A 27979-nucleotide genomic window follows, 5' to 3' on the forward strand; every position below is an offset into this window, starting at 1 on the left:
GGGGAGAGAGCCCAGGCTGGACTTGGAAGAAGCATCCGCCGCCCAGTTACGGAGCCACAGGAGACGTCTCGCCGCGACTACCGAAACCATGGACCTTGCCAGTACCCTGAACAGGTCATACAAGGCATCCACCCCGTATGCTATGGCGGACTCCAAACGATGAGTCTGGGCGGCTTCCTCGGGTGGCAGGTCTTGTGAAGTAAGAAGTTGCTGAACCCAGCGAAGACTTGCCCTCTGCGCGAGAGAGCTACACATGGCCGTGCGCATACCTAGAGCCGAGACTTCAAAAACTCTCTTAAGGAAGATTTCCAACTTGCGGTCCTGGGTGCCCCGCAGTGCAGTGCCGCCCGTAACTGGGATAGTTGCCCTCTTGGTGACCGCAGAGTCCACCTTCGGTACCTTGATTAACTCCAGGAAATCCTCCGGGAGCGGATACAGCTTATCCATCGCCCTGCTGACCTTCAAAGAGGATTCAGGAGTGTCCCATTCCCTAGCCAGGATCTGCAAAAAGGAGGAATGCGTAGGGAACGCCCGGGATAGCGGACGCAAGGCGGCCAGGACTGGGTCCCCCTTCTTGGAAGACAAAGAGACGACTGGGGCAACCGGCGACGGTGGGTCTGGAGGAGGATCCAGGTCCAGTTCCTCGAGGATCTGAGGGATCAGGTCGTCTAACTCCTCCCTCCGGAAGATGCGGAGCGCTCGCGGGTCATCACCATCCGGCTGAGTGTCTGAAGGAGCAGTGTCCGGAAGAACAGGGGGATCCCCCCGATCCAGGGAGGCGCCCGCCCCTCCAGGAGCAAAATGGACCCTGGAGGCTCCTCGGGGAGCCCCAGGTACCGCACCCGCCGAGTCAGGGGTGCCCTGCGGCGCAGCCATGAAGCGCGATGTTTTTGCGGGGGGGGGGGGGGGGGGTTGGACCCGGAGGCGGCACACTGGGGGCCTCCAGCCACTGTAAATATGCATTGTGCATAAGCAGAATGAAGTCCGGCGAAAAAATCGGCATGCCCGCGGGGGGGCCAGAAACGGAGGCAGCTGAAGAGACCTGGCCAGGGAAGGTCTTTACCGGCAACAAAATCGGGGGAGAGGCACCCCGAGAATCCCTTCCCTCCTCCTCTGACACTGGAGAATCGCCGTGCCGCGAATCCAAAATGGCCACCGTTCCCGCCAAAGGCGGCGAAGGGGCCAGCCCGCGCCGCCGGGCCGCGCTGAGGGGGAAAAAGAAAATGTGCTGACCGGCTCCGAGGTGCCTTCCCCGCCGGGGAGGCACCTTGCACAAATCCCCTCGCGTGAAATCCTCAACCCCGGCTCGCCACAGGCCGAACACCGGGATGGCCGAGGCATGATGGCCGCCGGGGGAGGAGATGAAAGGCCGTGGGCGGGGGGGGGGGGGGGGGGGGCCGAGAAAACTGAGAGGTGCCACGGGGGGGCCAATCAAGCCTGCACTGCCCGCAAACGCCCCGGACGGCAGCAGGGGAATCACCCCTCCCTGCTGCAGCGGCCCCGGGGAAAATTTCATCTCGGGGCCGTGAGGCAGTCGTCGGCACCGTGTGGAGAGGCTGGCACCACCAGCTTCCACCTATTCCGCCAGAGAAAGGCAGCCGCTGACTGAAAAACAAACCTAAAAAGGAAACCAGAACCGAAGGAAATGAACAAACTTACCCCCAGAGGCCAGAGAAGGAGGAGGAGAGAGAAAGAGGCAGCTTAGCCTGCAAGCCACGCCTCCCCAAAAATTGGACACCTTTTTTTTTTTTTTTTTAAACTAACTTGATCCAAACTGCAATAGACGTAAAAAGGAAAGAGAAGAAATGAGAGAACTTAATCCCTGAATACACTGGGGAAGCAACGGGTTCCCCTACTCTCATCTGCTGGAGTCAGAAAGATACTGAGCTCCTGCAGAGGGTGCCCTGGCTTATATGCTAACACCCTTCGAAGTCTGTTCTGTCTCCATCTGCTGGATGGGGGACATAACCCACCGTCTGGACTGATCCTGGTACGTACAGGGAAAAACAGCTATTCCCCCACATAATTCATTCCAGCTTAAGTGCATACACGTACGGTTTACTAGCCTTCGGTGGATCCAGTAATACCCCGTTTCCTTCTCTGTCAGCCACCTGCAGATGTTCACCCTGTCCATTCCCACACCTCCAGGGCAGGCCTCATTATGTAGCTGTTTTAGACTCCTCACATACCAGGTTCTGCTGCATTTCAGCATTACCCTTAACAAAATGCATGGGGGCAACCTGTGCGGAGCGGCAGTTACTGCCCTTGACAAAATGCATGGGGGCAACCTGCACGGAGCGGCAGTTACTGCCCTTAACAAAATGCATGGGGGCAACCTGCACGGAGCAGAGGTTGTTACCATAAGAAACTTGCTGGGCAGACTGGATGGGCTATTTGATCTTTTCCTATTGTCATTACCATGTCAGTACTATCGCTGCTTCACTCTGCATACTCAGCCTTGAGACGTGTCCCGGTCAGTTCATGTCACGCCTGAGCTCTTGTGTCACCATGGGCAACAAAGCTTTGCTGAGACGGTGAACCCAGTGTGAAGAAAAGCCACACGGTCTCTGCTCCACAGATTTTAAAAAGCAAATTTAAAATAAAAGCAACAGTGATTCCTGTGATTTTCTAGTATGCTTTAAATCTGATAATTCACATTCTTTTTTGGCTAAGAGCCACAAGCTTTATTCTCCTCAAATTGTTTGCTGCATTGAGATGAGCCCCCCCTATGAGGTGACAGGGGAGCAGAGGTGAGCTCAGTCCCACAGTGTGGAAAGGCGAGCGGCAAACACCCACCTGGAGGGGTCCACATGGTTTGCCTGGTGCCGGAGAGAGGGTTAAGTGTTTGCAAGGGTCTCCCAGCTGCTTCTGGAGAGGCGGGAGTCTTCTTCGCGGGTGGAAGAGATTTGGTTTTGACGGACAATGGAGCAGAAGCTATGGGAGTCACTGTGGAAAAAAATAAAGGAATATGAGCTTCTGAATACGAAGTGTGAAAGGAAAGGTCCGTTTTTGGGAACACTACCTCAGTCACGGGGGATGCTCAACGTGTCAGCCTTTTATCGTAAGCCGATACAAACAAAGAAATGAAAACTATCGCAGGATGGAAATGCCAAGGAAAGGAGAAAACTGGGAGGGCGTGCACGCAGCTCTGGGCTATACCTGTAGCTTTCCTTCTGCTTTTGGGAGATTTCTTCTTTTTCTCTTCTACCGTGACCTTTAGCTTGCTGTCAGCCTTCATGTTTCCTTTAGCTTTCTTCTCCCGTTTTAAAGAAAACTCTTTATCTTCCTCACTGAAGTTGGACTCGCTCTCCGAGGCTTCGTCTAGAAGCAATGCGGAGAGAGCACAGTTTTACAAGCCAAGGCTATTAACCCCTGCGGGCAAACCAAATTCAGACAAAACAACAGGGGAATGCTTTCCTAACAGCGAGCAACAAAACGACCCGCACACACATGTGCCACCAACCAGACCCTCTCCCTGCTACAGAGCTAAAAAGGAAAGGGCATAGGAGCCATGGTGACATCTGCCACTTCCTCTGGGCAGAAATGGGCTCTTCCTCATGTTTTACAAACATGAGGAAGAGCTTTATCGATCGCTAGATCAAATTATCTTAGGAGGACTGTGTCAGTGGAGGTTTGAGGGTAGGTTAGACACTTATCTGTCTGGGTTGCTTTAGGTCCAGTGGATCCTGCCTGGATGTAGCACACAACCACCTGAGGTCACTAGAAATATCCTTTCTGTTATGATCAAAGAAAAAGAGAGACTTACTGGATGCAGAGTCTGGTTCCTCTTCATCACTGCTCTCGTCCACCGGCTGCTTTCGGGGTTCTGACAGGGCTCTAGATGTGCTTGTTCTCTGCCTGCGACCATTTTTATGGTCATCTGGTACATCTGTGATCTTATCTAACCCTGCAGGGCACAGAATCAGGAGTCAGGGAACATCTGGGATACACATGGGGCATGTGGTTCTATCTTCTTATGCATCTGTCTATTCAACTATTACGAAATAAAAACCCTGTGACTTCAGCCTTCTCCCTTATAAAGGATTTGTTGTGCAGGTGCTACAAGTATTCTGCTCACCAAAACAAACCCCAAAAAACTACTGTGCCCAATCCTTAGATTAAATAGTCACAAAGCAGAACAAGTGGGAATAACTTTGAAAAATGGTTTCATAAACCCGTTTCGCTGGCTTGGCAAAGCCTCAGACTGGTGTACACGCAGGGAACTGTATAATCAGATACCAGTAACTGTGCAACGATACAGAGGATTTCTTAAGTACAGTTTTGAAATGTAAATAAAACTTCAAATGTGGTAAACTCAAAGCAAATCGACTTGAGCAGCACTTAGCTTAAGGCAGACGAGCAGAGACACGCTGATGGCTTACATCACTCCCGATGCAGGCGTTTGCGCCAAACCACCACCAGTGCCGGGCAGTTCTTTAGAACACCAAAGCTGCTGTGTGTCAGCGTTTTCATTCGCTATAAGCTCGCATTGCCTTCAGCTAAGTGATGCTCAAGTTGATTTACCGCATTTAAAGTTTTATTTGCATTTCACAATTACTGATATATGATGCGTGTTCACTAGTTTGAGGCTTTGACAAGTCCACCACAGAGTAGTAAAACAGGTGTTTTATGATACCAGTTTCCAGCTCTGCTTTGTGGCTACAAGTATACTGCCAGATCATTTGCGTCCAAAGCCCCCATTTTTATTATTTTGATTTTTTTCTAGTGAATTTGGTGCTCATAAAAGGTAAGGGAGCAATAGCTAGTTGTTTCTGACTCACGTTTGTTTTGTGAATGTAGAGAAAAAATTGGTTCTTACCTGCTAATTTTCATTCCTGTAGTACCACGGATCAGTCCAGACCATGGGTTGAGCCTCCTGTCCAGCAGATGGAGACAGAGAAATTTTGACTGACTCTGCCACTTAACCCGAGGTGCCACCTGCAGTCTGTCAGTATTGGACTGTACTCAAGCCAGATGCAAAAACCTTTAAAAACAGACTGAACTATTTTACAAGAAGCAAACGTTGCCTGCACCAAACCCTGAATAGGAGTAACAAGAACCTGAGCCATTTTTCATAGGAAAACAACAAGTGATTCTGCAGAGAAAAAAAGGCAACCGAGTGGACTCTCCAATACCCCCTTCCCAAACTGGGCGGGCGTCTGGACTGATCCGTGGTACTACAAGAACGAAAATTAGCAGGCAATAACCAATTTTCCTTTCCCTGTACGTACCCGGATCAGTCCAGACAGCTGGGATGTACCAATGCTTCCCTACAGTGGGTGGGACCGCGAGAGTCCTGCTCGGAGTACAATTTTGCCAAAACCGCCAAGCTCTGGAACCTGGACATCTAAACGGTAATGCCTGGCAAAAGCATGTAAAGATTTCCAAGTAGCCACTCTACAGATTTCTTGCGGCAAAACCTGCTGGCATTTGGCCCAAGAGGCCGCTTGTGAACGGGTAGAATGCGCCTGAAGACCGGACAGCACTGGACGACCCTGAGTCATGTATGCCGAGTTAATGGCCTCCTTCAACCACCGCACAATAGTAGCCCTGGAGGCTTTATGCCCCCGTCTAAGGCCACTCCATAGAACAAAAAGATGATCAGACAAGCGGAAACTGTTTGTCACCTCTAAGTAATGCAAGAGAGCCCTCTTCACATCCAACTTCCGCAACTCTTTGGACTGAGGAGTGGAAGGAACCACGTCTGGGAAGGATGGCAGCTCCACAGACTGATTTAAATGAAAAGTCGATACCACCTTAGGCAGAAACGAGGAAACTGTTCTTAAGGACACTCCTGAGCCCGTAATTCACGAAAAGGGCTCCCTGCAGGATAAGGCCTGAAGCTCAGACACCCGTCTGGCAGAAGATATCGCCACCAGAAAGATCACTTTGAAAGTAAGATTTTTCAACATCACCCGCTTCAAAGGCTCAAACAGAGACGTAACATAGCTTTCAGGACGACATTAAGACTCCAGGAAGTACAAGGATTCCGAACCAGAGGTCACAAATGTTTCGCTCCCCGGAGAAAACGTACTACATGCGGATGTGCCGACAAGGCAACTCCTCACACTTTGCCACGAAAACAACCTAGGGTCGGCATCTGAACTCTCAGGGAATTAAAGGATAAACCCTTAACAAGGCCAACCTGCAAAAAGGACAAGACATACCCCACAGAGTCCCGAAGAGGATCCACTTTGTGCTCAAGGCACCAAGACTCAAAAATTCCCCACATGCTGACATACGCCAACGAAATGGAGGTCTTCCTGGACTAGAACAGGGTAGCTACCACACCATCCGAATAACCCTTATTTCGCAAACGCTCCCTCTTAAAAGCCAAGCCACTAGACAAAAGTGATCTGCCTGATCGAAACAAACAGGGCCTTGATGCAAGAGATTCGGCAGGTGCCCTAACCTCAGGGGACCGTCCACCGCTAGGTTGATCAGATCTGCAAACTACAGACGTCTCGGCCACTCCGGTTCCACGAGTACCACCTCGCCTGGCTGTATTTCTATGCGGCGCATGACCTTGCCTATTAATGGCCATGGCGGGAAGACATACAGAAGAACATGCACTGGCCAGGGCAGAACCAGGGCATCCACCCCTTCTGCGCTTGTCTTACTCCGTCTGCTGAAGAAACGAAGGGCTTGAACGTTGCAAAACATCACCATCAGGTCCACACGAGGAGTAGCCCACCTGAGACAAATGAAAGGAAACACTTCGTCCAATAATTCCCACTCCCCGGGATCCAACTGATGACAGCTCAAAATATCCGCCTGCAAACTGTTGACGCCTGCGATGTGGGATGCTGCCAATCTCTCTAGATGTAGCTTGACCCAGGTGACCAATTCCCAAGCTTCCTGGGCTACTGCCCTGCTCTTGGTCCTGCCTTGACAATTGATGTAAGTCACCGTGGTTGCGTTGTCTGATAACACCCTCACTGGCCTTCCCCTGAGCAGTGACAGGAGGGCCTGGTCAGCCAGGCGCAGTGCTCTGGCCTCCAACCAGTTGATCGACCATGAGGCCTCCTCCGAAGACCACCGGCCCTACACCGATTTCTCCTGACAGACTGCTCCCCAACCGGAGAGGCTGGCATCCGTGGTAACAATTGTCCAAGACGGGATATCCAGGTTTACTCCTCTCCGCAACTTGTCTGGCTGAAGCCACCACTGCAGGCTGGTCCTTGCTGATTCCGGGAAGGGGAGAGGCAAATGAAAACGCTCAGACATCGGATCCCAACAGGATAGTAAGGCGGACTGAGGAGGCCTCATATGAGCAAACGCCCATGGTACCAACTCCAAGGTGGAAGCCATAGATCCAAGCACTTGCAAATAGTCCCACACTCGGGGTGATGTCTTGTCTAACAGCAATCGATCCTGAGCTTGCAACTTGACAATCCTCTCCTTGGTGAGGAAGACCTTCCCCATGCTCGGGTCAAACCGTGGCCCCAGGAACTCCAACGATTGGGAAGGAATCAAGTGACTTTTGGCCCGGTTGACTACCCAACCCAACGCCTTCAAGCGCTGGAGGACCCGATCCACTGCTCCCCAACACGAGAACTCAGATTTCACTCGAATCAGCCAGTCGTCCAAGTAGGACCAGGACCCCTTCCTTCCGGAAAGCTGCCGCCACCATGACTTTGACTTTGGTAAAGGTCCTAGGAGCCGTCGCCAATCTGAAAGGCAGGGCGCAAAACTAGTAATGCTCTCCTAGAACCATGAACCTCAAATATTTCTGGTGATCGCGCCGCATCCCGATGTGCAGGTATGCTTCTGTCAGGTCCAAAGAGGCAGATACTCCCCTCTGTGTATCGATGCAAATGACGGACTGCAGAGTCTCCATACAAAAGCGGGGGATTCTCAGAGTCTGTTTATCTTCTTTAAATCCAGAATGGGATGGAAGGCACCTTCCTTTTTCAGTACCACAAAATAGATGGAGTAACAACCATGCCTTCACTCTCCCGGAGGCTCCGTCACGATGGCTCCCAGCTCTTGGAGGCAGAGGACGGTGTCCCAAACTGCCACCTTCAACTGCGCGTAAGAGCACGGGGAAACCAGAAAACAATCTCTTAGAGGCCGAGCAAATTCTAAAGTGTAGCCTTTTTCTATGACACTTAAGACCATTGGTCTGACGTCATCTTGAACCACTCCTCACAGAAAAGAGCCAATCGCCCCCCCCCCCCCCTCGCTGGCACTGAGGAGTGAGCCAGCCTTGCCTCATTGGGGGGATTTGACTTCGCCCTGCCCCTGGGAAGAGCCATCTCGCCCAGGCCGGAGTCCACGAAAGGACCGGTTCCATGAATGCTGCCTGCCGGCATATTGACGTGAAAAGGACCCTGAAAGATCTGGAGGATCTGAATCGTCGCTTTTCCCTCTCGCGGAAATAGTTTCTAGCTTTTAGTTTGTCCTCTGGGAGCTTATGCACCTTATTCTCCCCAAGGGACTTGATCATTTCTTCTAAGTCCTTCCCGAAGAGCCACTTCCCTTTAAAGGGCTGCGAACCAAGCTTGTCTTGGAAGAAATATCTGCCGCCCAATTCCTCAAACAGAGGAGTCTCCGAGCTGACCCTGCCGCTACTATGGACCTCTAAGAAGTATGGAGAAGGTCATAGAGCGCATCTGCACTATAGGCCACAACAGCTTCCAACCGCTCAGCCTGTATGGACTCCGCGGGTGACAAGGTCCTGTCCATCTGTAATTGCTGAACCCAGCACAGACCTGCTCGCAACATAAAACTGCTACACGTAGCAGCCCAGGCTCCGAGCGCAGACACTTCGTCCAATAATTCCCATTCCCCGGGTTCCAACTGATGACAGCTCAAAAAATCCGCCTGCAAAACTGTTGACGCCTGCGATGTGGGATGCTGCCAATCTCTCCAGATGTAGCTTGACCCAGGTGACCAACTCCCGAGCTTCCTGGGCTACTGCCCTGCTCTTGGTCCTGCCTTGACAATTGATGTAAGTCACCGTGGTTGGGTTGTCTGATAACACCCACAACTTGTCCATGGCTCACGTGACCTTCAGCCCCGTGTCCGGAGTATCCCACTCCTGGAAAAGCAAAGCGGTCACAGACAGATGGAATGAAAAAGCCCTGGTAGGACCCCGAAGCCCCACCATATCTGGGTTCACTGCTCCTAACTCCGAGCTCTCAGGAGGAGCGTCAATACCCAGCTCCTCCAAGACTGTAGGTATTAGCGGGCTTAGTTCCTCCCTGCAGAACAGCCAGACCACTTTGGGATCATCACTTTTGACGGTAGATGCCTGTGAAGAATCCTGGTCTGGACCCTGAGGATCCAGCCCCGAGTCTGCCCCAAGGGTCCTGCCCCTGCAAATCATCCTCTCGTGTGCCCTCTGAAGAGGTGTCTGCCGCCTGTAAGAGTGGGGAAGACCTCAGCAGCCGCTTGGCTTTTGGGTCCCTGGGCTTGACTGGGGCCCTGGTATGCTTTACAGCCTTGCCCCGGTGCCGCTTGGCTGACCTGCCTGCCTTAAACACCTTCTGTAACAGCCGCACAAAATCTGAGGAGGAGTCAGAAACCTCTCCAGGCTCTCCTTCGCCTGGCTCAGCAGTTTTCTGATCGATATGGTCCCTACCAGAGGCCCTAGTCTGCGACAATAATGGAGGCGGGAAATCCCCCTCCTCCCGCCCCCGCAGCAGACCTGAACATTGACAAAATGGCCTCTGTTTCCGAGCTCAGCGGGAAGGGATCTGCCAGAGGCTGTCTCGACACTGAGAGCCTCCCAGGCTCGTGGGGATTTCTCACTTTCTCCTCTGCAGCAGCGCTCGATGAGGCCCCTCCCCCCTCAGGGAGACATTGAGTGCAGAATCCATTGCGCGACAGCCATGCGCGTCACTGCAGGCCCTGCCCGCAGTTCCACGCAGCATGATGGCGGCAGAAGGAAATTCACCCCAAGGGAGGGGGGAGGGGGGAGGTTGGAGAGCCGCCGCAGCAAAAGGAAAAACTCGGGCCATGCCTGAAAGTGCCGGCAGTGCTAGAAGGGAAAAAAAAAACACACCTCTTTTTTTTTTTTTAAACAGAGCAAGAAAACTTCCCTGAGAAGGCAGCAGGCTCAAGTGGATCCCAACAGGGTGAGTGAACTGGGTCCCCCGGAGTCACCCTGAATGGCGGCTAGGCTCCAGGAGCTGAAGAGAAATCTCCGACCATCAGCTCTCCTGCCTTACATACCAGGGGGGATAGTCCCACCAGGACCTAACTACCCCCCTGGGAGGCTGTTTGAAGAAAACTTCTTCCTTTACTTTCTATCTTTTTTTTTGTTTTTTTTAAATCTCAGACTGCAGGATTTTGCACCTCCACCATCTGCTGGAGACAGATAAATACTGACAGACTGCAGGAGGCACCTCGGGTGAAGTGGCAGAGTCAGTCAAAATTTCTCTGTCTCCATCTGCTGGGTTGGAGGCAAAACCCAGCTGTCTGGACTGATCCGGGTACGTACAGGGAACAACAGCTCAAAAAATCTGGTTAAACTAAACGTAACATTCTGTTGAAACAATGGTAATTCCACGAGTGTGCTGGCCCAAAGCTTTGCTGCAGTTCAGAGCGATACACTTAGGTGACATGCAGCTGAATGAGGCTGGTAAAGCTGGGTCTGTGTCACTTACGGAGAAACAACCCTTCAAGAGCATCAAGAACTTACCCAGGACACTGCCGTCTACACTGCAGCTGGAAAGGGGGGGCAGGTCATCCATGCTGCCATCCTCAGGTGATGGGCACTCTTCAACCACTGCCAAACAAAGCACTACAGTGAACACCCATGGATAAGATGGAGTTTATTGCTTCTATAAACTCGGTAGACGATGAATGAACCACAGATAATGCAAGCCATGCTTTTGCTGTAGATGCAGCCATTTTAATTATGTGCTGCATGAAAAAACGCTTTCTGATTTGCTTTAAAAGTGCTATTAGCTTTCCGAAGTGTCCCCTAGTCCTAGTACTAGTGGAAAAGATAAATAACTGCTCCCTATTTACCTGTTCAAACCCAGTCATGATTTTATAGACCTTATCATATCTCCTCCCAGCCATCTCATCTCCAAGCAGAGCCGTTCCATTCTCTTTATCATTTTAGTCACCCTTCTCTGTACCTTTACTAGGTCCATTACATCTTTTTTGAAATGGGGCAACCAGAACCACATACAGTACTCAAGGTGCAAGCGTTTCATGGATCAAAACAATAGTATTATATGTTTGTTTTATTTTATATTCCTTTCTGAATAATTCTTCATTTCTACTTTCTTTTTTTTTATTTTCTATTTCCTGCTGCTGCATAAGGATTTTCTTGTTTTCATTTCCAAGCTGCCAGGGGCTGGCCTGGATCTAGTATCGGGGACAGGTTTATTTATTTATATATTCAAATCTTATAAACCTCACATTCCATTTGATTGTTCATAGCGGCTTCCAAGAATTAACATTCATAAAATATTAATTACATTACAACATTAAACGAATAGATAAATAAATGAAAATTGGTTCTTACCTGCTAATTTTCGTTCCTGTAATACCACAGATCAGTCCAGACCAGTGGGTTGTGCATCCCTACCCGCAGGTGGAGTCAGAGAGCAAAACTTTGGGCACTGCCACATATACGAGAGTGCCACCCGCAGTCCCTCTGTATTGGCCTGTACCCAAGCCCATACTAACAGAACTAATGGGCGAAGAGGGTTGGAACCCAAACATAACGGACAACCCATTTGCCCCCATGAAAAATATAATCTGCTCCATCAAGAACCTCTGCAAAAGGAGCTCGTAGAAAACAGCAAAACAACCTAGCTTTAATGTCCAGCCGATAATGCTTAGTGAAAGTGTGAAGTATGGACCAAACCTCCGCCCTACAGATTTCCTGAGGCGACAGAAGCTGACACTCTGCCCAGGAAGTAGCCTGGGCCCTGGTGGAATGAGCTCTCAGACCCAAGGGTGCTTGACGCCCTCGGACAATGTATGCCGACCAGACGGCTTCTTTAATCCACCCTTCTTGGGCCTGCTGAATAGGATGAACAGATGATCTGTTCATCCTATTCAGCAGATCTGTTCATCGGAAGTCATTGGTAACCTCCAGATAGTACAACAGAGTGCACCATACGTCTAGAAGATGCTTTTCTTGAGGAGAATCCCAGGACCACTGTGGAAAGCCCGGGAGATCCACCATTTGATTAACATGAAAGGCAGAAACAACCTTGGGGACGAAGGACGGCACCGTGCGCAGTGAAACTCTATTGTTGTTTATCCGAAGCAAAGGATTGAGACATGACAACACCTATAATTCTGAAATCCATCGAGCAGAACAAATGGCCGCCAGAAAAATGATTTTTAAAGTCAAATCTTTAACCGAAGCCCTGCGTAATGGCTCAAAAGGGGCTCCACAAAGCACACGAAGTACTAGATTCAACTTCCAATCCGGACACATAGGGCAAGCAGGAGGGCGCAAATGTTTGACCCCTTCGAGAAACCGTGCAATATCCGGGTGAGCCGCTAGCGAACAACCGTGAAACCTGCCTCTTAAGGCACCTAAGGCCGCTACCTGGACCCGAAGGGAATTAAATGCTAAACCCTTAGCTAGCCCCTGCTGAAGGAAATCCAGCACCGGGGGACATCCACTGATAACGGATCCAAGGAGCGCTGGAGGCACCGCGCCTCAAAAAGCTTCCAGACTCTAACATAGGCCATAGAAGTAGCCGGTCGTCGTGCGGACCTTCTTAGGCAGGGGAAAGGATGTTGTTTGTCCCCGAATCCTATCGAGCACCGGATTAACCCCTTTCACTATCAGACTCCTCCTGAGAAACCTTAAGACCCAGGACCTCCAAAACCTGGGGAATAAGCGGCCGCAGTGCGTCCCGTTTAAACTAACGGACAACGCTGGGATCGTCTCCCTCCGCAGCCAGGAGCTCGTCCGCATCCGGGTCGTCCTGAGATACGTCTCCCAGATCAGGAACCGGTCCCGGGACCACCCCCGGGCTCGACACTGCTCCCGAGCCAGGCACTAGTCCCTGTGGCCCCCGGGAACCGTCCTCCCCAGAGCAAGGCTGTTCCCCCAAACACTGCTGGGGTTCCGCGGGCCTCCCCCTCTTAAAAGGCGGTTCCGACAGATCAACCGGTCGCCTGGGTCTCTTGTGCGCAGCTTGTTTTCTAGCTAGGAAGGCCTGGTGGATCAGGAATATAAACTCCGGTGAGAACTCTCCCGGTCCCTCCTCCCCCACTGGAGGAGCATTAGGCACCGGCAAGTCATCCCCAAAAGAGGGATCCTCCTCCACGGGGGCCAAACCGGGGGGAATCCTCCTCACGCGATCCGCAGTGCGAGGCACCCCCCCCCCCATGGGGGGAGGGGGGACACCAGTCCCGACGGAGGCTCTGCTTTTCAAGGCGTCCGCCTGAAGAAGAGCCCTCCATCCCAGAGGAGCAGGCTGCACAAAGGGAGGCCGCGTCTAGCGCCTGTCCGCACGCACCACCCGCGCAGCAGGCTGCCATTTTGGCTTGAGGCGCCATAAAATCTCCTGTGCTGCCACGCGATCCAAGGCAGAAGGAAAAGGCAGGCGTCTGGTGCAGAAGCGCTTCGTATCTCTGCGCGGCAAGAATTTCAGTCAGCACGCCAATGCGGTTCCCGCTGACTGCACCCCACTTCCCATACTCAGCGAGCGCATCCATTTTCCCAGCGCAGTACCAAAATGACAGGGAGAAATTTAGCAAACCTGTGCTGACTATCCTCCCTCACACTACTGCTGAAATCCAGACCCCGGTCAGCCCACACAGTGGACAGGAGGCCAAAGAACGCTTCCTCAAAGCCAGGAACGCAAAGGCTGCTGTCATGACCTAGGCCAGGCTCCCTATCAGTACCTGCCAATTTTTTATTTTTTTTTTTTAACTTCTTAAAGTGAGGCTGCCTTCCTCAAACTAAATCTGTCAGAAAATAATTAAAAAGTACTTTCCTGCCTGGTGACGTCTTAGGAAGGCCAGAGAAGGATCAGCCAGCGAGAGGAAGATGAGGGGAGGAACCGAGGGAGCCAGAGGCACTGGTTATCAAACCCCCCTTCTGGGCAAGGCAACAGCGAAAACAAGGCTCACCGACTCCCTGCTCTACCAGGGAGATGGTCCCAATGCAGGACCTAACACCCTGGGAACTATTTAAACTCAGACTGCAGGTTAGACACCTCTACCATCTGCTGGCGTCAGAGGATACTGAGATACTGCAGATAGCACAGCATCTTCTGTATCTACTGTACAGTGAAGACTTTCTTCTCTGTCTCCATCTGCTGCTAAGGGAGAAAAACCACATCATCTGCGATTGGTCTGGGTAATAATGAGATACTGTCATTCCATGTGTTATGGTGCAGAAAAGCAAAAGTGAAGGGAATTACACAAAAAACAGGTGCCTCTCACACTAGAATGGCTAGGAGCCTTCACCAGCACAACCCTCCTGCAGCAGAGTACTTTAAAACGTATGCTCCTTATTGTTAGAACAGCATTATAAATACAGAGAGAGTACAGGGCTAAATGCCACACATCTGGAGCCCAGACTTGGCCACAGTTGTTTCTATTCCTTCCCAGCATCAAGCAGCTAAGAAGGTTTTGATGCAAGTAGCATGAAGAGGAACCAGCAGCTAGGACAGAGAAGGAGCACACAGAACATATGCAGAGCTGGGAAAGGGTTATCTGTAAGGAAACACGGAAACCCCCCCAATCGCACAGCATGAGAGCAGAACCTGTTTCTGGCGAGGCCTGTGTCGCTGGGGTTTCTTCAGCTCTTTCTTGCACTGAGAGGGCCAATGCAACTTCTAAGTCTCTCCGGTACAGTTTTTCATCCAAAGGTATCCTAAAATAGACCACAAATCAGATTGGGTGACATATTTTTGATATTTCCTAGAACCTCCTTTTTTAAATTTCAGTTAAGTTCTTTTGAACTGTGTTAGGTAAGCCCTGCTCCAACCAAATACAGATTAATGTGAAAATATGATTCATTTTCCATCTGCCTTATCTGTCACTTGACAAAATTTCACATTTTGTGACTGAAGTAGTGCAGATATAACAGAGTAAATGACCAAAATGGCCCATCCAGTAGGCCCAGTTGAGATTCTTCCTCTCTGTTTTCACCTCTTTGGGTAGAAGGAAATATAAAATTCCAATACTTAAACCATCTCCAGCTACCCTCATCCTCATGCCTTTTGCTCAGCTTCACAACCCTTTCCCTACCACTGCCCTTCAGATTCAAATTCTGTTATAGCGCTGGCTCGGACTACCTCTGCTGGTAGGCAATTTCTTCCTCTATGATTCTCACATGTAATCCAGCACCCAGGCCCCCCTTCCATGTCTTACTACCAAATTCCTCTGGCAAGCCACAGAGCCACTAAAAGGAAAAATTGGTTCCTACCTGCTCACTTCCTTTTCTGGAACTCCACAGATCAGTCCAGAAGCCTGGGTTTTGCTTCCCTGCCAGCAGGGATGTCCCTGTACCCAAGCCAAGATGATAATAAACAAACATTAACCACTAAAGTACTAATCCACCTTAACGAGCACGGGGAAGGTGAAGTCGCAAAATAAAAAGTCCTTTCCAACAACAACAAAAAGAGATCATCATTAAATCCCTCAACAATTCTTCATGATATTTAAACTATCAGTACGAGCGGACTCTCCCAAACAGGTGGAGCTCCAGACTGATCTGTAATAGTCCAAGAATGGAAATAAGCAATGGTAAAATGCCTGGTAAAAGTGTGCAACAACTTCCAAGTAGCTGCCTGACAAATCTCTTGTGGTGACACTTGACAATACTCAGCCCAGTTGGTCACTTGAGAGCAAGTCGAGTAAGCCCTCAAACCCTCTGGTACAGGACAACCCTTACAAATGTAAATTTTCAACTGTACCTTAATTTTTGAGCTCTTTCATCTTTTGTATTTATACTGTATTCACACTTCATTTACTCTATCCCTTTTATATTTATTTTCTATATAATATTTATTACTATATTACTACGTTTAATTGGTTATCTATTCTATTTGTTCCATCATTATTGTTATTGTTCTATTGTTACCTGTTTTATTGTTCAATTGTTCTATGTAAAGCCCCCTACTCTTCTTGGGCATTTAAAAGTTGTATGTAAACCGGATTGATTTGTAGTTCCTACAAGAACTTCGGTCTATAAAAATTAAAAATAAATAAATAAATAAATAAATAAATAAATAAATGTAAGCCGAGGCAACAGCTTCCTTCAGCCAACGCGCAATCATAGCTTGGATGCCTTATACCCTTTCCTTGGACTACTCTAAAGCACAAAAAGATGATCCACATCCAAAAACTATTAGTGACCTTGAGATACCTCAATAATGCCTGCCATACATCCAACATCCAAAGTTCTTTTGCATGAGGCGCAGATGCTCCACAGTTTGACTAAAATGCCACAGAGTCCAAAATCTATAGAAAGGGATCTCTACACGGTAACACCTGAAGTTTCAACATCCTTCTGGCCGCACAAATTGCCACTAGAAAAACCTCCTTCAGGGTTAAATCCTTTATAGTCGCCCTTCTCAACAGTTCAAACTGAGCCTCGCACTTGCATCTCAGAACCAAATTTAGATTGCAAAGAGGACATATCCTTCGGACTGGAAGATGCAAATGTTTGGCTCCCCGAGGAAAATGAAACGCATGCAGATACGCGGCCAGGGACACTCCTTGCACTTTACCCCAAAGATAGCTTAAAGCTGCCACCTGTACTTGAAGAGAGTTAAAGGCCAGTCCTTTAACCAATCCCTTCTGCACAAAAGCCAAAATATCTAAAAACGAAGCATGAATCAGTTCCACTCCTTATCAGTAGACCAGGACTAGACAACCCTCCAAATCCTCACGTAGATCAAGGATATGGATGCTCTTCTGGCCTGCAGTAAGGTGGTGATGACATCCTCGGGCTAACCTGTCCATTTCAGACGTTTCTTCTCAAAAGCCAGGCCATGAGACATAAGCAAGTCACCTGATCCAAAAATATAGGACCCTGGCGAAGAAGCCTCGGCAGGTGACTGAACCTTAATGGCCAGTCCTCTGCCATGTTGACCAAATCTGTGAACCACGGTTGACGTTGCCATTCTGGAGCCACCAGAATCACCTGACCCAGGTGATTCTCTACCCACCCTCCCTACAAGTGGCCATGGAAGGAACACAAAGAACTCCTGGAGGCCACGGAAGAAGCAGAGTATTGAATCCTTCTACCCCATTTCCCACCTGCAACTGTAAAAACGAGCCACTTTGGCATTCTGCCATGATGCCATTAAGTCCATGTGGGGCATTCCCCATCGGGTCTGAATGAAAAGCATCGCCTCCTCCAACAGCTCCCACTCTCCCAGGTCTAGTCGTCTTCGACTGAGAAAATCCGTCTGGACGTTGTCTACCCTGGAAGTGACAGATGTTGCTACACCCAGAGAACCAACTCCTGGGCCTCCTGAGCCATCTCTCTACATTTCGTTCCTGCCTGCCGGTTGATGTAAGCCACCATCATTGAATTGTTTGACAGAACCCATACTGGCTGACCATGTAACTGTGGCAGAAAGGCAAGCAATGCGAAACATACCACCCGCATTTCTAACTGCTTGATGCCTTCTCCTTCAATCATTGGCTTTGTGCTGACTGACCTTGGCACACCGCTCCCCAATTGGAGAGGCTGGTATCAGTGGTCATGATCACCTAGTTCTGGACTTCCAACTCCACTCCTCAACTCAGACCAAGCCACCATGAGAGACTGGGTCTGGTGGCCCCCTTGAGTGGAAGTGGCAGATGAAACTCTTCTGATAATGGATTCCAACAGGAGAGGAAATCTTTGTGCAGAGGCCGCATATGAGTAAATGCCCAAGGAACCAACTCTGTGTAGAAGCCATAGAGCTCAGGACCTGTAAATAGTCCCAGACCTTGGAAATCAAAAGCCCCAAAAGGCAACGAACCTGAGCCTGTAGTTTCAGCATCCGTTCCCTCATGAGAAACAACTTCCCTACTCGTGTGCTTAAGCGAGCCCCTAGGTATTCCAGGGATAGAGAAGGTGCGAGATGGCTCTTTGCTAGATTTACCACCCAGCCCAGGGATCTTAACCTCTCCAGAACCTGTTGTACCGATTGCCGACAGAGATCTGACAACTTTTACCAAATGAGCCAGTCATCTAGCTATGGATGTACCAATATCCCTTCCCTTCGGAGCGCCACCACCACCACCATTACCTTGGTGAAGGTAAGCAGAGCTGTTGCCAACCTGAAAGGAAAGGTGTAAAACTGAAAATGCTTCCCCAGAATCATGACTTGTAGGAAGCACTGGTATTCTGGTCTATGCAAATACACCTCCGTCACGTCTAAGGACACCAGGAACGCTCTTTTGGGCACTGCCACTATGACTGAGCGCAGAACCTTCATACAAAACTCATTCAAGGTTCCCTCCTTTTTTGGTACCACAAAATAAATGGAATATCTTCCTGTTCTCCGTTCCTCAAGGAATAGGACTATAGCCCCCAGGTGCTGCAGGAACGGGAACTATAGCCCCCAGGAAATGTAGGCTTCTCGGAGCAGTCGAGCAAATTCTAACGCATAGCTGTCTCTTATCACGCTTAGGACCCACTGGTCCATTGTAATTTTGGTCCACTCCTCATGAAAGAGAGCCAAGTGACTCCTGATGGCCAGAATAGAAGAGGGGACTGACATCATTTCATTATGATGACTTGGCCACCCTGGTTCCCTGCCTAGGTTTGGCTTCCGCTCCTCACGAAAGGACTGCTCCCAGAATTGTGTTCTGCCTGAGCCTTGTCTCTAAGTCCCCGAAGGGGCCCTACTATGCCAAAATCTCCTATTATCCTGAAAACAGGAGTGGGTCAGAAAGGACCTCTTTCCAGCATATACGGTCTTGCCCTCTGGCAATTTATGCCTTTTGGACTCTCCGAGATGCTTCAATTGCTCCAAGTCCTCCCCAAACAGAAGCTTGCCTTTGAATAGCAAAGTCCTTAATTGTGACTTAGTCCAGACATCTGCTGACCAGTTCCTCAACTAAAGCAGTCTCCTGGCTAACACTGCTGACATCATAATCCTGGAAGACGTTCTGATCAGATCATATATGGCATCTGTAACATGTGCTACCACCGCCTCCAGATGCTACTCCTGCTTTGTTGCAGATGCAAACATAGGCTTCTTTGCCTGCAAGTGCTGGATCCAGCTCAAGCCAGCTCTTTGCATAAAACTACTGCAAACTGCAGCCCGTATACCCAAAGCTGACAACTCAAAAATCTTTTTGAGATTAACTTCCAACTTCCGGTCTTTAACCTCTTTTAGCACAGCTGACCCAGTCACCAGAATGGTGGTCTTCTAGTTACTGCCAATATAGAAACATCCCACCTTCGTAATCATCAAAAGTTCGAGTGTCTCCTCAGACAACAGGTACAACTTAGCCACTGCTCTACCAACCTTCAGGCTGGTCTCAGGTATGTCTCACTCCCCGACCAACAATTTTCTCACCAAATTTTAGAAGGGAAAAGCCTTTACCACATCCCTCAATCCATCCATGACAGGGTCCACACCCTCCTGGTGAGACTTTTCCTGCGGGATCTTGATACCTCGTGCCGGCGACAGAAATACTGAGAACTGCAGGTGGCACATTGGTTATATATGGCAGTGTCAGTGAAACTTTTTTCTGTCTCCATCTGCTGGCAAGGAGGCAAACCCCAGGAGTCTGGACTGATCTGGGTAGGAACAGGAATTAGTGGTTGTTTTCCAAAACATCTGGCTGCCCGTGCTCACTGAGGTTTGAGTTTGAACCGTGGTTGCTCTGTGCAGGTTACCCCTGTACCCTTCTGAAAAGCCTGATGTAGGCACACTGCTGCTGTTTAGGGCTCTAACCACTGCTTTGTGCAAGATATTCCCACTGCTGTTAGGGCTGGAACCACGGTTGCTCTGTGCAGGTTACCCCAGCCTCCTTGGAAGCCTGACGCAATTGCACCACCAGGCTTTACCCACTGTACATTTGCCTCTTTGGAATTCTAAAGCTTGAGTAAACACTGGGGCCCCTCCTTCAATTCTTCCATCTCTTACCGCCCACGTGCTCGTATCCCCAGAATCTGCGTCTGTCCCAAGCACGTTTAAATACGGACACTGTTTTGGCTGCCAACACTTCTGCCTGTGGGCTATTTCAGGTATCTGCCACCCTTCTCAGTAAAGAAGCATTTTCTCCTTTTTCCTCTGCACCTTCCTATCATGACACATTGCACCTGAATTTCCTTTTCTATGGAAATTTTCTCCTTTTAATGAACCTCAATCTAAAAGCTAAAGGAATCCACCAGGTTAACCTCTAAATTTCCTTTGAACTTACATTTTAAAAAACTGGTTTAAAAAATCTCTCATATCAGAAATAATTTTGCATGAAATGACTTGTATCCTCCGATTCATCCAGGACCTCAGTGACCTTGACAAGATGCAGTGCAGAAAGTGCGCATCTATGAAATCTTGGAGTCTGTGTACGATCCAGATTACAAATAACTCCAACACAGGAAGAGTATAGCAGGATATAATGGGCAGAAAGCAGAAAACATTTTGTGTGACCTGAAATAAAACCATGTTTAAAAGAATGGTTATGGCTGGAAACTTGAGATCATACTTTTGATTCATTTTAACTAAATTTACTCCCCAGAGAAAAAAAAGAAAAAATAATACAGAGTCGGGAATGGATGAAGTAAAGAATTTGATGGTAGGGGGGGTCAGGCAGTAGCAGTGCCAATGCTGGCGACAGATACAGAAAAGGTAGTGGCTGAAACAGGGTTGAGATGTCAGATAAAAGGAAACTTAGAAGGGGAGCGGGAATCTGTGTTTCTTTAAGTATAGGAATGTATCTGCTCATTGTGATAGAAAACGAGAGAGAAAGAGCACTGGGCACACTGGATAGGCCAATTTGACTTTATCTGCTGTCATTTAATATGTTACTAAGCCTAACAAATGTCTGGTCAAATCTACCTCACATCTCTTATCTTGCTGTCTCGGATGGCTATAGGGGGCATGGGATGATTCATTTACATCAGCAGTACCAGTAAGCAAGCAGCGAGGAAGTCGCTGACAAGCTGGAAAGAGATATGCCACCTGCATTCACTTAGCCCAATCTTACCTTTCAACCCGAGGCGGATGTTCTGACACAGTCTCCTCTTTCTGGGACTTTTTCACTGGTTTCTTTCTCTCCCCTTTCATCTCGGTTACTCTGGACTTTTTGCTTGGAGGAGCGGCTGTACATGTAAAATCCTCGTCTGTGAGAAGAACAGGAGAATGTGATTCTTCTCACAGCAGGTGGAAGTTTTCAAGGACGCCCCCACTTTTTGGGGGAAAGTGTCTCACTGGGAGAATATTCAGTAAAACCATCTTGTGAAAGGGACCACAAAGTGGAACATGACAGGATGCAGAGGACCATGGCTAGGAGATGCACACCCAGCCCCATCAGATGGTGAGAGAGAGCTAAGTACTGCTTTCATAATGATGTTTAGTGGTGTCAAGCAGTAACACTGAAAGTATCTCCAAAGTGAGAGGTAGCCCTACTGACAATGCAGTAGAAAGGTGCTATAGGATAGGAAAATTGGTTCTTACCTGTTAATTTTCATTCCTGTACAACCACAAGCCAGTCCAGACTCCCGAGTTTTGCCTCCCTCCCAGCAGATGGAGACAGAGAAAAAAAAAAAAAAGTTTCACTGACGTTGCATATAACCTAGTGCACTACCTGCAGTCTCTCAGTATTGACCTGTTCTCAAGCAAAGATGATTAAAAATAAACACTAACAACTAAGACTCCAAAACCCGTTCAAAGGCAGGGGAAAAGGTGAAGCATCAAAGGCGGAAATCTCTTCCAACAGTAATCAAGGAGAACATCACTGAATCCCTCACCTACTCTGCATTATATATTAAATATCAGTATAAGTGGACTCCTCCAACAGGTTGAGATCTGGACTGAACTGTGGTATTACAGGAACAAAACTTAGCAGATAAGAACCTATTTTCCTTTCCTGTTCATATCCAGATCAGTCCAGACAACTGGGATGTACCCAAGCTTCCCTACGCAGGGTGGAACCAAGACAGTCCCATTTGTAGAATACTCTCCCCAAATCCCATTGAATCTGGAGCCCGGACATTCAAACAATAATGTCTGGCGAAAGCGTGAAACGATTTCCAAGTAGTCGCCTGACAAATCTCTTGCGGTGACACCTGTTGACACTCGGCCCAGAGGTCGCATGAGAGCGAGTCAAGTGAGCCCTCAAACCTTCTGGTACAAGGGAACCCTTACAAATATAAGCTGAGGCAATAGCTTCCTTTAGCCAATGGGCAATTGTAGCTTTAGATGGCTTACACCGTTTCTAAGGACATTCCAAAGCACAAAGAGGTGATCTGACAAACAGAAACTATTAGTAACCTTGAGGTACCTCAACAACACCCACTGTCCATCCAGCACCCAAAAGCTCCTTCACATGAGCTTTGGATGAATCCAAGTCTGGAAAGGCCGGAAGCTCCACTGTTTGATTAAGATGGATCGCAGAAACAGCTTTCAGGAGAAAGGAGGGTACTGTGTTCAACGAGACCCCAAAGTCCAAAATCTGTAGAAAAGGATCTCCACACGACAATGCCTGAAGCTCGGAAATCCTTCTGGCCGAACAGATTGTTACTAGAAAAACCACCTTCAGAGTTAAATCCTTTATAGTTGCCCTGTTCAGTGGTTCAAACGAGCTTCATGATGCCTCCATCTTTGACCAATGGCCTTGCACCGACTGACCTTGGAACACTACTCTCTAACCGACAAGGTCAGCATTGGTAGTTACTATTACCCAATTCAGGACTTCTAGCTCCACTCTTTGACTCACATTGGCCTGACCAAGCCATCATGAAAGACTGGATCTGGCATTCCCCCCCGCGAGGAAGTGGAAGATGGAACTCCTCCGATAACAGATTCCAATGGGAGAGAAGAGACTTCTGAAGAGGTCGCATATGAGTCAATGCCCAAGGAACCAGTTCCAGTGTTGATCCCACAGAATCTAGGATCTGTAAATAGTCCCAGACTTTAAGCACCGAAAGTCCCAAAAGGTAACGAACCTGAGACTGAAGCTTCAGCATCTGTTCTTCATGGGAAACATCTTCCCCACTTGAGTGTTAAAGCAAGCCCCCAAGTATTGTAGGGATTGAGACGGCGAGCAATGGCTATTTGCCAAATTCACTACCCAGCCCAAAGACTCAACTTCTCAAGGACCTGCTGTACCGACTGCCTACAGAGATCTGCTGACTTTGCTCAAATGAGCCAGTTGTCCAGATATGGGTATACCAGTGCACCTTCCCTTAGGAATGCTGCTGCCACCACCACCATCACCTTGGTGAACATCCGAGGAGCAGCTGCCAACCCAGGAGCACGAGACCCTTATCTTCCCTGATGGGAAAACATAGATATGCTTCTGTGCATTTACGGACAGCTCCAGTCACTATGCATAGTGATTTCCATTGGACATGGGGCACTATCAGAGCTGCATGCACCTTCTTCAGATCCAGAATAAGTCGATAGGCACCTTCCTTCTTCAGAACCATGAAATAGATGGAAAAACCATCCTCTGTCCAGCTCCTACAAAAGTACCAGGACAATCAACTCTAGTTGTTGTAGATGATCTAGTGTGGAGCAAACCACCTCTCATTAGGTGTGCAAGGCATATGAGGAGCACATGTAGACCTCGCCGACCGGATGAACAATTCCAAGGCGTAGCTGTCTCTTTATGACAGAGGACCCACTGGTCCGGCGTTATCTTGGTCCACTCCTTGCACAAGAGTGCCAACCATCCCCCTGTGACCTCTGGGGAAGAGTGGACTAGCCGTGCTGCCTTGTACTTACTCCTTCTGGCACCAGTACTGAAGCTGCCACAGATGGGCACATGTGATTCTGGAAAGGACCCCCTGGTCCTTTCTGCTTCTAAGAGGAGAGACCTCAACCTAGCTGATACTCCCATGGGAAGTCTTCTTGTTCCTCTTGGGCTTAACTTTGCATAAGGGACCTACTCAAGTGCTTCACCAGCTATTCCAGGCCTTTGCCACATAAAAGGCATGCCTTTGAAGGAAAAACTGCCAAACTGCGACTTAGACCATAAACGATTTCTGGCTGAAACAGTAGATCTCCACATCCAGGCTGGAAGAGATCAGTAAGTCATAGAAGCATCCACAATATAGGGCTCAGCAGTCTCCAAATGCTCTGCTTGCTTGGAGGAAAGAGATGATCCTACCCCCCTGTACCTGAGGCTGATGAAACCCTAGCACAAACAGGCTGGTGCGCCCATGGCCAGGACTGCAAAAATATCTTTTGCAAATGTATCCTATCATCCCATGTGCCATAACACTAGGAAGCGCCAGGCTGCTTCTCCAATAAACCCCTGGAGAACGGCCCCAAACATTGCCTTTGCTATCCTTGAGAGTCATGCTCTCTTCAATATGAACCCAAAACCAAGGGCTCTCCATGTAACCCTTTGAATAAGGCTGCAACACCATCGCTTTTCACGGAGACCATTTCAAACAAGACCTATGGGATGGGAAACTTAATGGGATCATATTCCCTCCAAAACAGGGCTTTCCTTATCCTTTCCCAGCCTTAGTCCCCTTGCCAGGACACCCAGTATGCTAGGGATTATACTAACGCCAATTTGCCCCTCCTGAACAGCTGAACCAGTTTGGCATCAGCCCTGTCAGGCACAGGGGTTGCAACCCCATCACCATCTCCAGGAAAACAAATCTCAAGAGTGCCCTTCAGGAAAAGCTGAGCTCTGAGCCAAATCCAATGCAAAAAATGGGCTACGCCATCTTTTTTTTTTAATTTCTTCTGGGAACAGGAAGGCACAAGAGGATGACCAGAAACTGCCCCCCCAAGAGTTACCACCCTCAAAAGGGGCCCCCTGGGATCAGTACTCTAACACAGGAAATCACTGTGATCAGACCATTTCCTGAGCACTGATAAGAGTCCTTCGCTTTAGGAGACAATTGCAGAAGGAGAAGTCTTTCTTCCCTCGCGAACCCCTGCACCGCGCGAATAAAACCCAAACCGGCCGCTGTTGCCACATTGTAGGGAAAGCCCAGCACTACCCGCCTCTGCCGTCCATAGAGCTCGCCTCCTCTCAGCTGACTTCACTGTATTTGCAGCAGCATTAACAGTGCCCGAACTGCTTCAACAGATGCAGACACGAGCCCCGCGCAGCACCAAGGCGTGAAGACATGCTTTGCGTGTCCGTCCCCCCACACCGCCCCCCCCCCCCGGCTGCATTTCCTGTACTTAGCGGGAGCGGCCATGACGCGTGTCCAGACCGGCAACCACCGCCAGGAACTTCCAAGCGCCCTGCGTCTCCACCTGCATCGCCGTGCTTCCCGTGCTCGGCGAGCGCCGCAGTGACACACCGTGAAACAGGTCATTACCATCGGGAACGGCTACGGGTCTCGCTTATTTAAAGCGCAGCCACCTGTTTCTTGCCGGGGTCTGAGCTAAAACTGGCACCGCGCAGCTCTCTCCCCCCCATATAGAGGCTGCTGATCTCCATTAGTCCCCACAACACAGGAACTTTACTGACCCAGCCAAAAGCAGCCCAACCAGAGCTGAAGTGCTGACTGCTCTGCTCCAGACCCTCAGAACCCCTTTTTTTTTTTTTTTTCCAATTAACAAATAGGGTGATAAGCAGGGAAAATTCATTTCCCTGATCCGGAGAACCGAGGAACAGGCCAGCAGCAGTCCAGGAAGAGAGGAGAGTCAGAGGAATGAGGGAGCCAGCACCACTGGCTTTCAAGCCTCCTCAGGAAAGGTCAAAAGCACCCAAGGATCAGCAACACCTTGCTCGTCTTCACTTGACCAAGAGGATAGACCCCCCCACTAGGGACCTGCCCATTCCTGAGAGTAAATTATCCAGCAAACCAGCCGACTGCAGGTTTTACACCTCTACCATCTGCTGGAGACAGAGAAATACTGGCAGACTGTATGTAGGTGGCACACTAGGTTATATGCAGCGTCGGTGAAACTTTTTTCTCTGTCTCCATCTGCTGGCAGGGAGGCAAAGCCCAGGAGTCTGGACTGATCTGGGTATGAACAGGAAGGTCTATTTATGGAAGGGGAAGGCAGGAAACAGACAATGATGGAGACTGTACATGATGCTTCCATGATAGACCTTGCATGAGAAGATAAATATTGAAAGAACAGAATGGTGCCTAACTGGCTACTGGTGGGTAGCAACTGCATGAAAAGATTCCTTAAAGCAGGGGTGGGAAAACATCGGCCCACAGGCCAAAACTGGCCCGACAACAGATTTTTTTCTGGCTCTCCTCTTCCTCAATTTGCCCCATTAGATCCGGCCTGCCGACACCTTGCAATGATGTCATCAACAATGGCCTGACATTGCAGGCCTTTGTTGACAACTTCGACCTGGATAGCGGCAGCAGGAGGTGACACCCCCCCTTCAGAGGCAGCGTAAGGAAAGCAGCACAGTCCCAGTACCCACCAATTAAAAGAGTATCAGCTGGGTAGGAAGAGGCGGAGCACCGCCCAGCCAGAATCAGCTGCGTGCCGGCAGTCGACATAGAGAGACCCGTGCAGCCTTCGGTGGACCCCATTCCACCAGCGGTGAAGAGAAGGTCCGCCTCTTCAGTGTGCATCTGCACTCCTGGGAGAACTGAGCCCATCTCGTTATCTGTGCAGGTCTTGTGGTATTAACAGCTTGCGAGGGCAGCACTTTCTCTGTGCTGATCTCACAATACACGAGATCAGCATGGAAAAAGTGCTACTCCCGCAAATGTTTACAGCTGCGGGGCCTGCAGAGGATGAGCAGGACAGTGGACAATGGGTTGGCTCCTCCCCAACTGGAACCATGGTGGTGCCTAGAGGTAGGGGTGTGTGTGTGTAAGAGAGAATGAATGGGTGCCTGCCCTAGGATCTGGGTGTAGGTGAGAAGGAATGTGTGGGAGACACACGAAAGCGTGTGTGGGAGACCCAGTGAGAGTGAATGCATGTGTGTGTGTCAGGGAGTCAGTGAGAGTGAGTACATGTGTGTGTCGGGGAGTCAATGAGTGAATGTGTGTGTGAGGGAGCCAGAGAGAGTGCATGTGTGTGTGTGTGGGGGGGGGGGGGTGAGTTAGAGCTCACTGCTTGTATGGGTGAGAGAGTATGTAAATATGGGTGGGTGAGAGTTTTGTGTGTATGGGTGAGAGAGAGCATGAATGTATTGTGCGGATGAGAGAAAGAGAGCACGTGTGTGTGTGCAATAACCCCCGCACTCCCACCCCTTCCTCTTTGCCTAATAATCCATGACAATCTTGGGACATCCAGAACGTAAAATTCCCAGGAATAGTTTTAATTACTGGGTATTATACGATGGGTATGTAACTATCTCTTAATTGTGTTGCCTTATTCTTTTTGTTTGTATGGGGGCTGCTTTAGTCCTCTCGGTGTGGGATTTACTTGCCCCGCTCCCAGAGATATAAAGGGGGACCCCAGCCCTCGGCTCCAATAATGTAGCCCTCTTTAAAAAAAAGCTTTGCCCACCCCTGCCTTAAAGCAATCAGGGTTTATTTGGTTGCACGGTGTATACTTCTATAGTCAAGGTGACAACATTTTAGACATTTGAAATATTTTTCATGTGAGGAAAACACATGGCTTACTTACCATCATCAAACTGTGAATAATCAACAGGTTTTCTGTTCCTGTAATAAACACACAATTTTTCACTTTTTACTGAGGTGATAACATAGCAGAAAGCAGTAGATAAAGACAAATAGGTTTATCCAGTCTGCTTGGTTATTCTGGTCTACTCTGCAACCATATATCCACTCCCGTGATCCTGAGGCCCTGCTCGAAACTGCATAAGTAGCCTGTTGCCATATAATTTACAAAAACAAATCCGAAGCTGCCTCGTGTTAATTCAATCGTCTGAGGGAAGCTACAGTGTGCGCAGGGCCGATTCTGTCTCAGCGGCCTGAAAAGGAAACTCTGTGCTTCATTCATTCTCC

The 27979-nt window shown here is 49.2% G+C and overlaps 1 protein-coding gene across 2 annotated transcripts in view; it reads right to left on the reverse strand.

Annotated features, from left to right (window-relative positions):
* The window catches only part of RAD51AP1 (RAD51 associated protein 1), a 55064-nt gene that overhangs the window by 16449 nt on the left and 10636 nt on the right, over positions 1–27979 (reverse strand). The window contains exons 2-8 of one of the 2 annotated variants that reach the window (XM_029597288.1): positions 27636–27673; positions 21103–21238; positions 14703–14812; positions 10649–10735; positions 3767–3907; positions 3160–3321; positions 2797–2946 (exon numbers count right to left, since the gene is read on the reverse strand). In XM_029597288.1, coding sequence (XP_029453148.1) covers positions 2797–2946; positions 3160–3321; positions 3767–3907; positions 10649–10735; positions 14703–14812; positions 21103–21238; positions 27636–27673 — 824 coding nt within the window. The remainder of the gene's footprint in view (positions 1–2796; positions 2947–3159; positions 3322–3766; positions 3908–10648; positions 10736–14702; positions 14813–21102; positions 21239–27635; positions 27674–27979) is intronic. The other variant, XM_029597289.1, reaches the window with a different exon arrangement.

This window comes from Rhinatrema bivittatum, chromosome 4 (genome assembly GCF_901001135.1).
Source record: "Rhinatrema bivittatum chromosome 4, aRhiBiv1.1, whole genome shotgun sequence".
Taxonomy (NCBI): Eukaryota; Metazoa; Chordata; class Amphibia; order Gymnophiona; family Rhinatrematidae; genus Rhinatrema; species Rhinatrema bivittatum.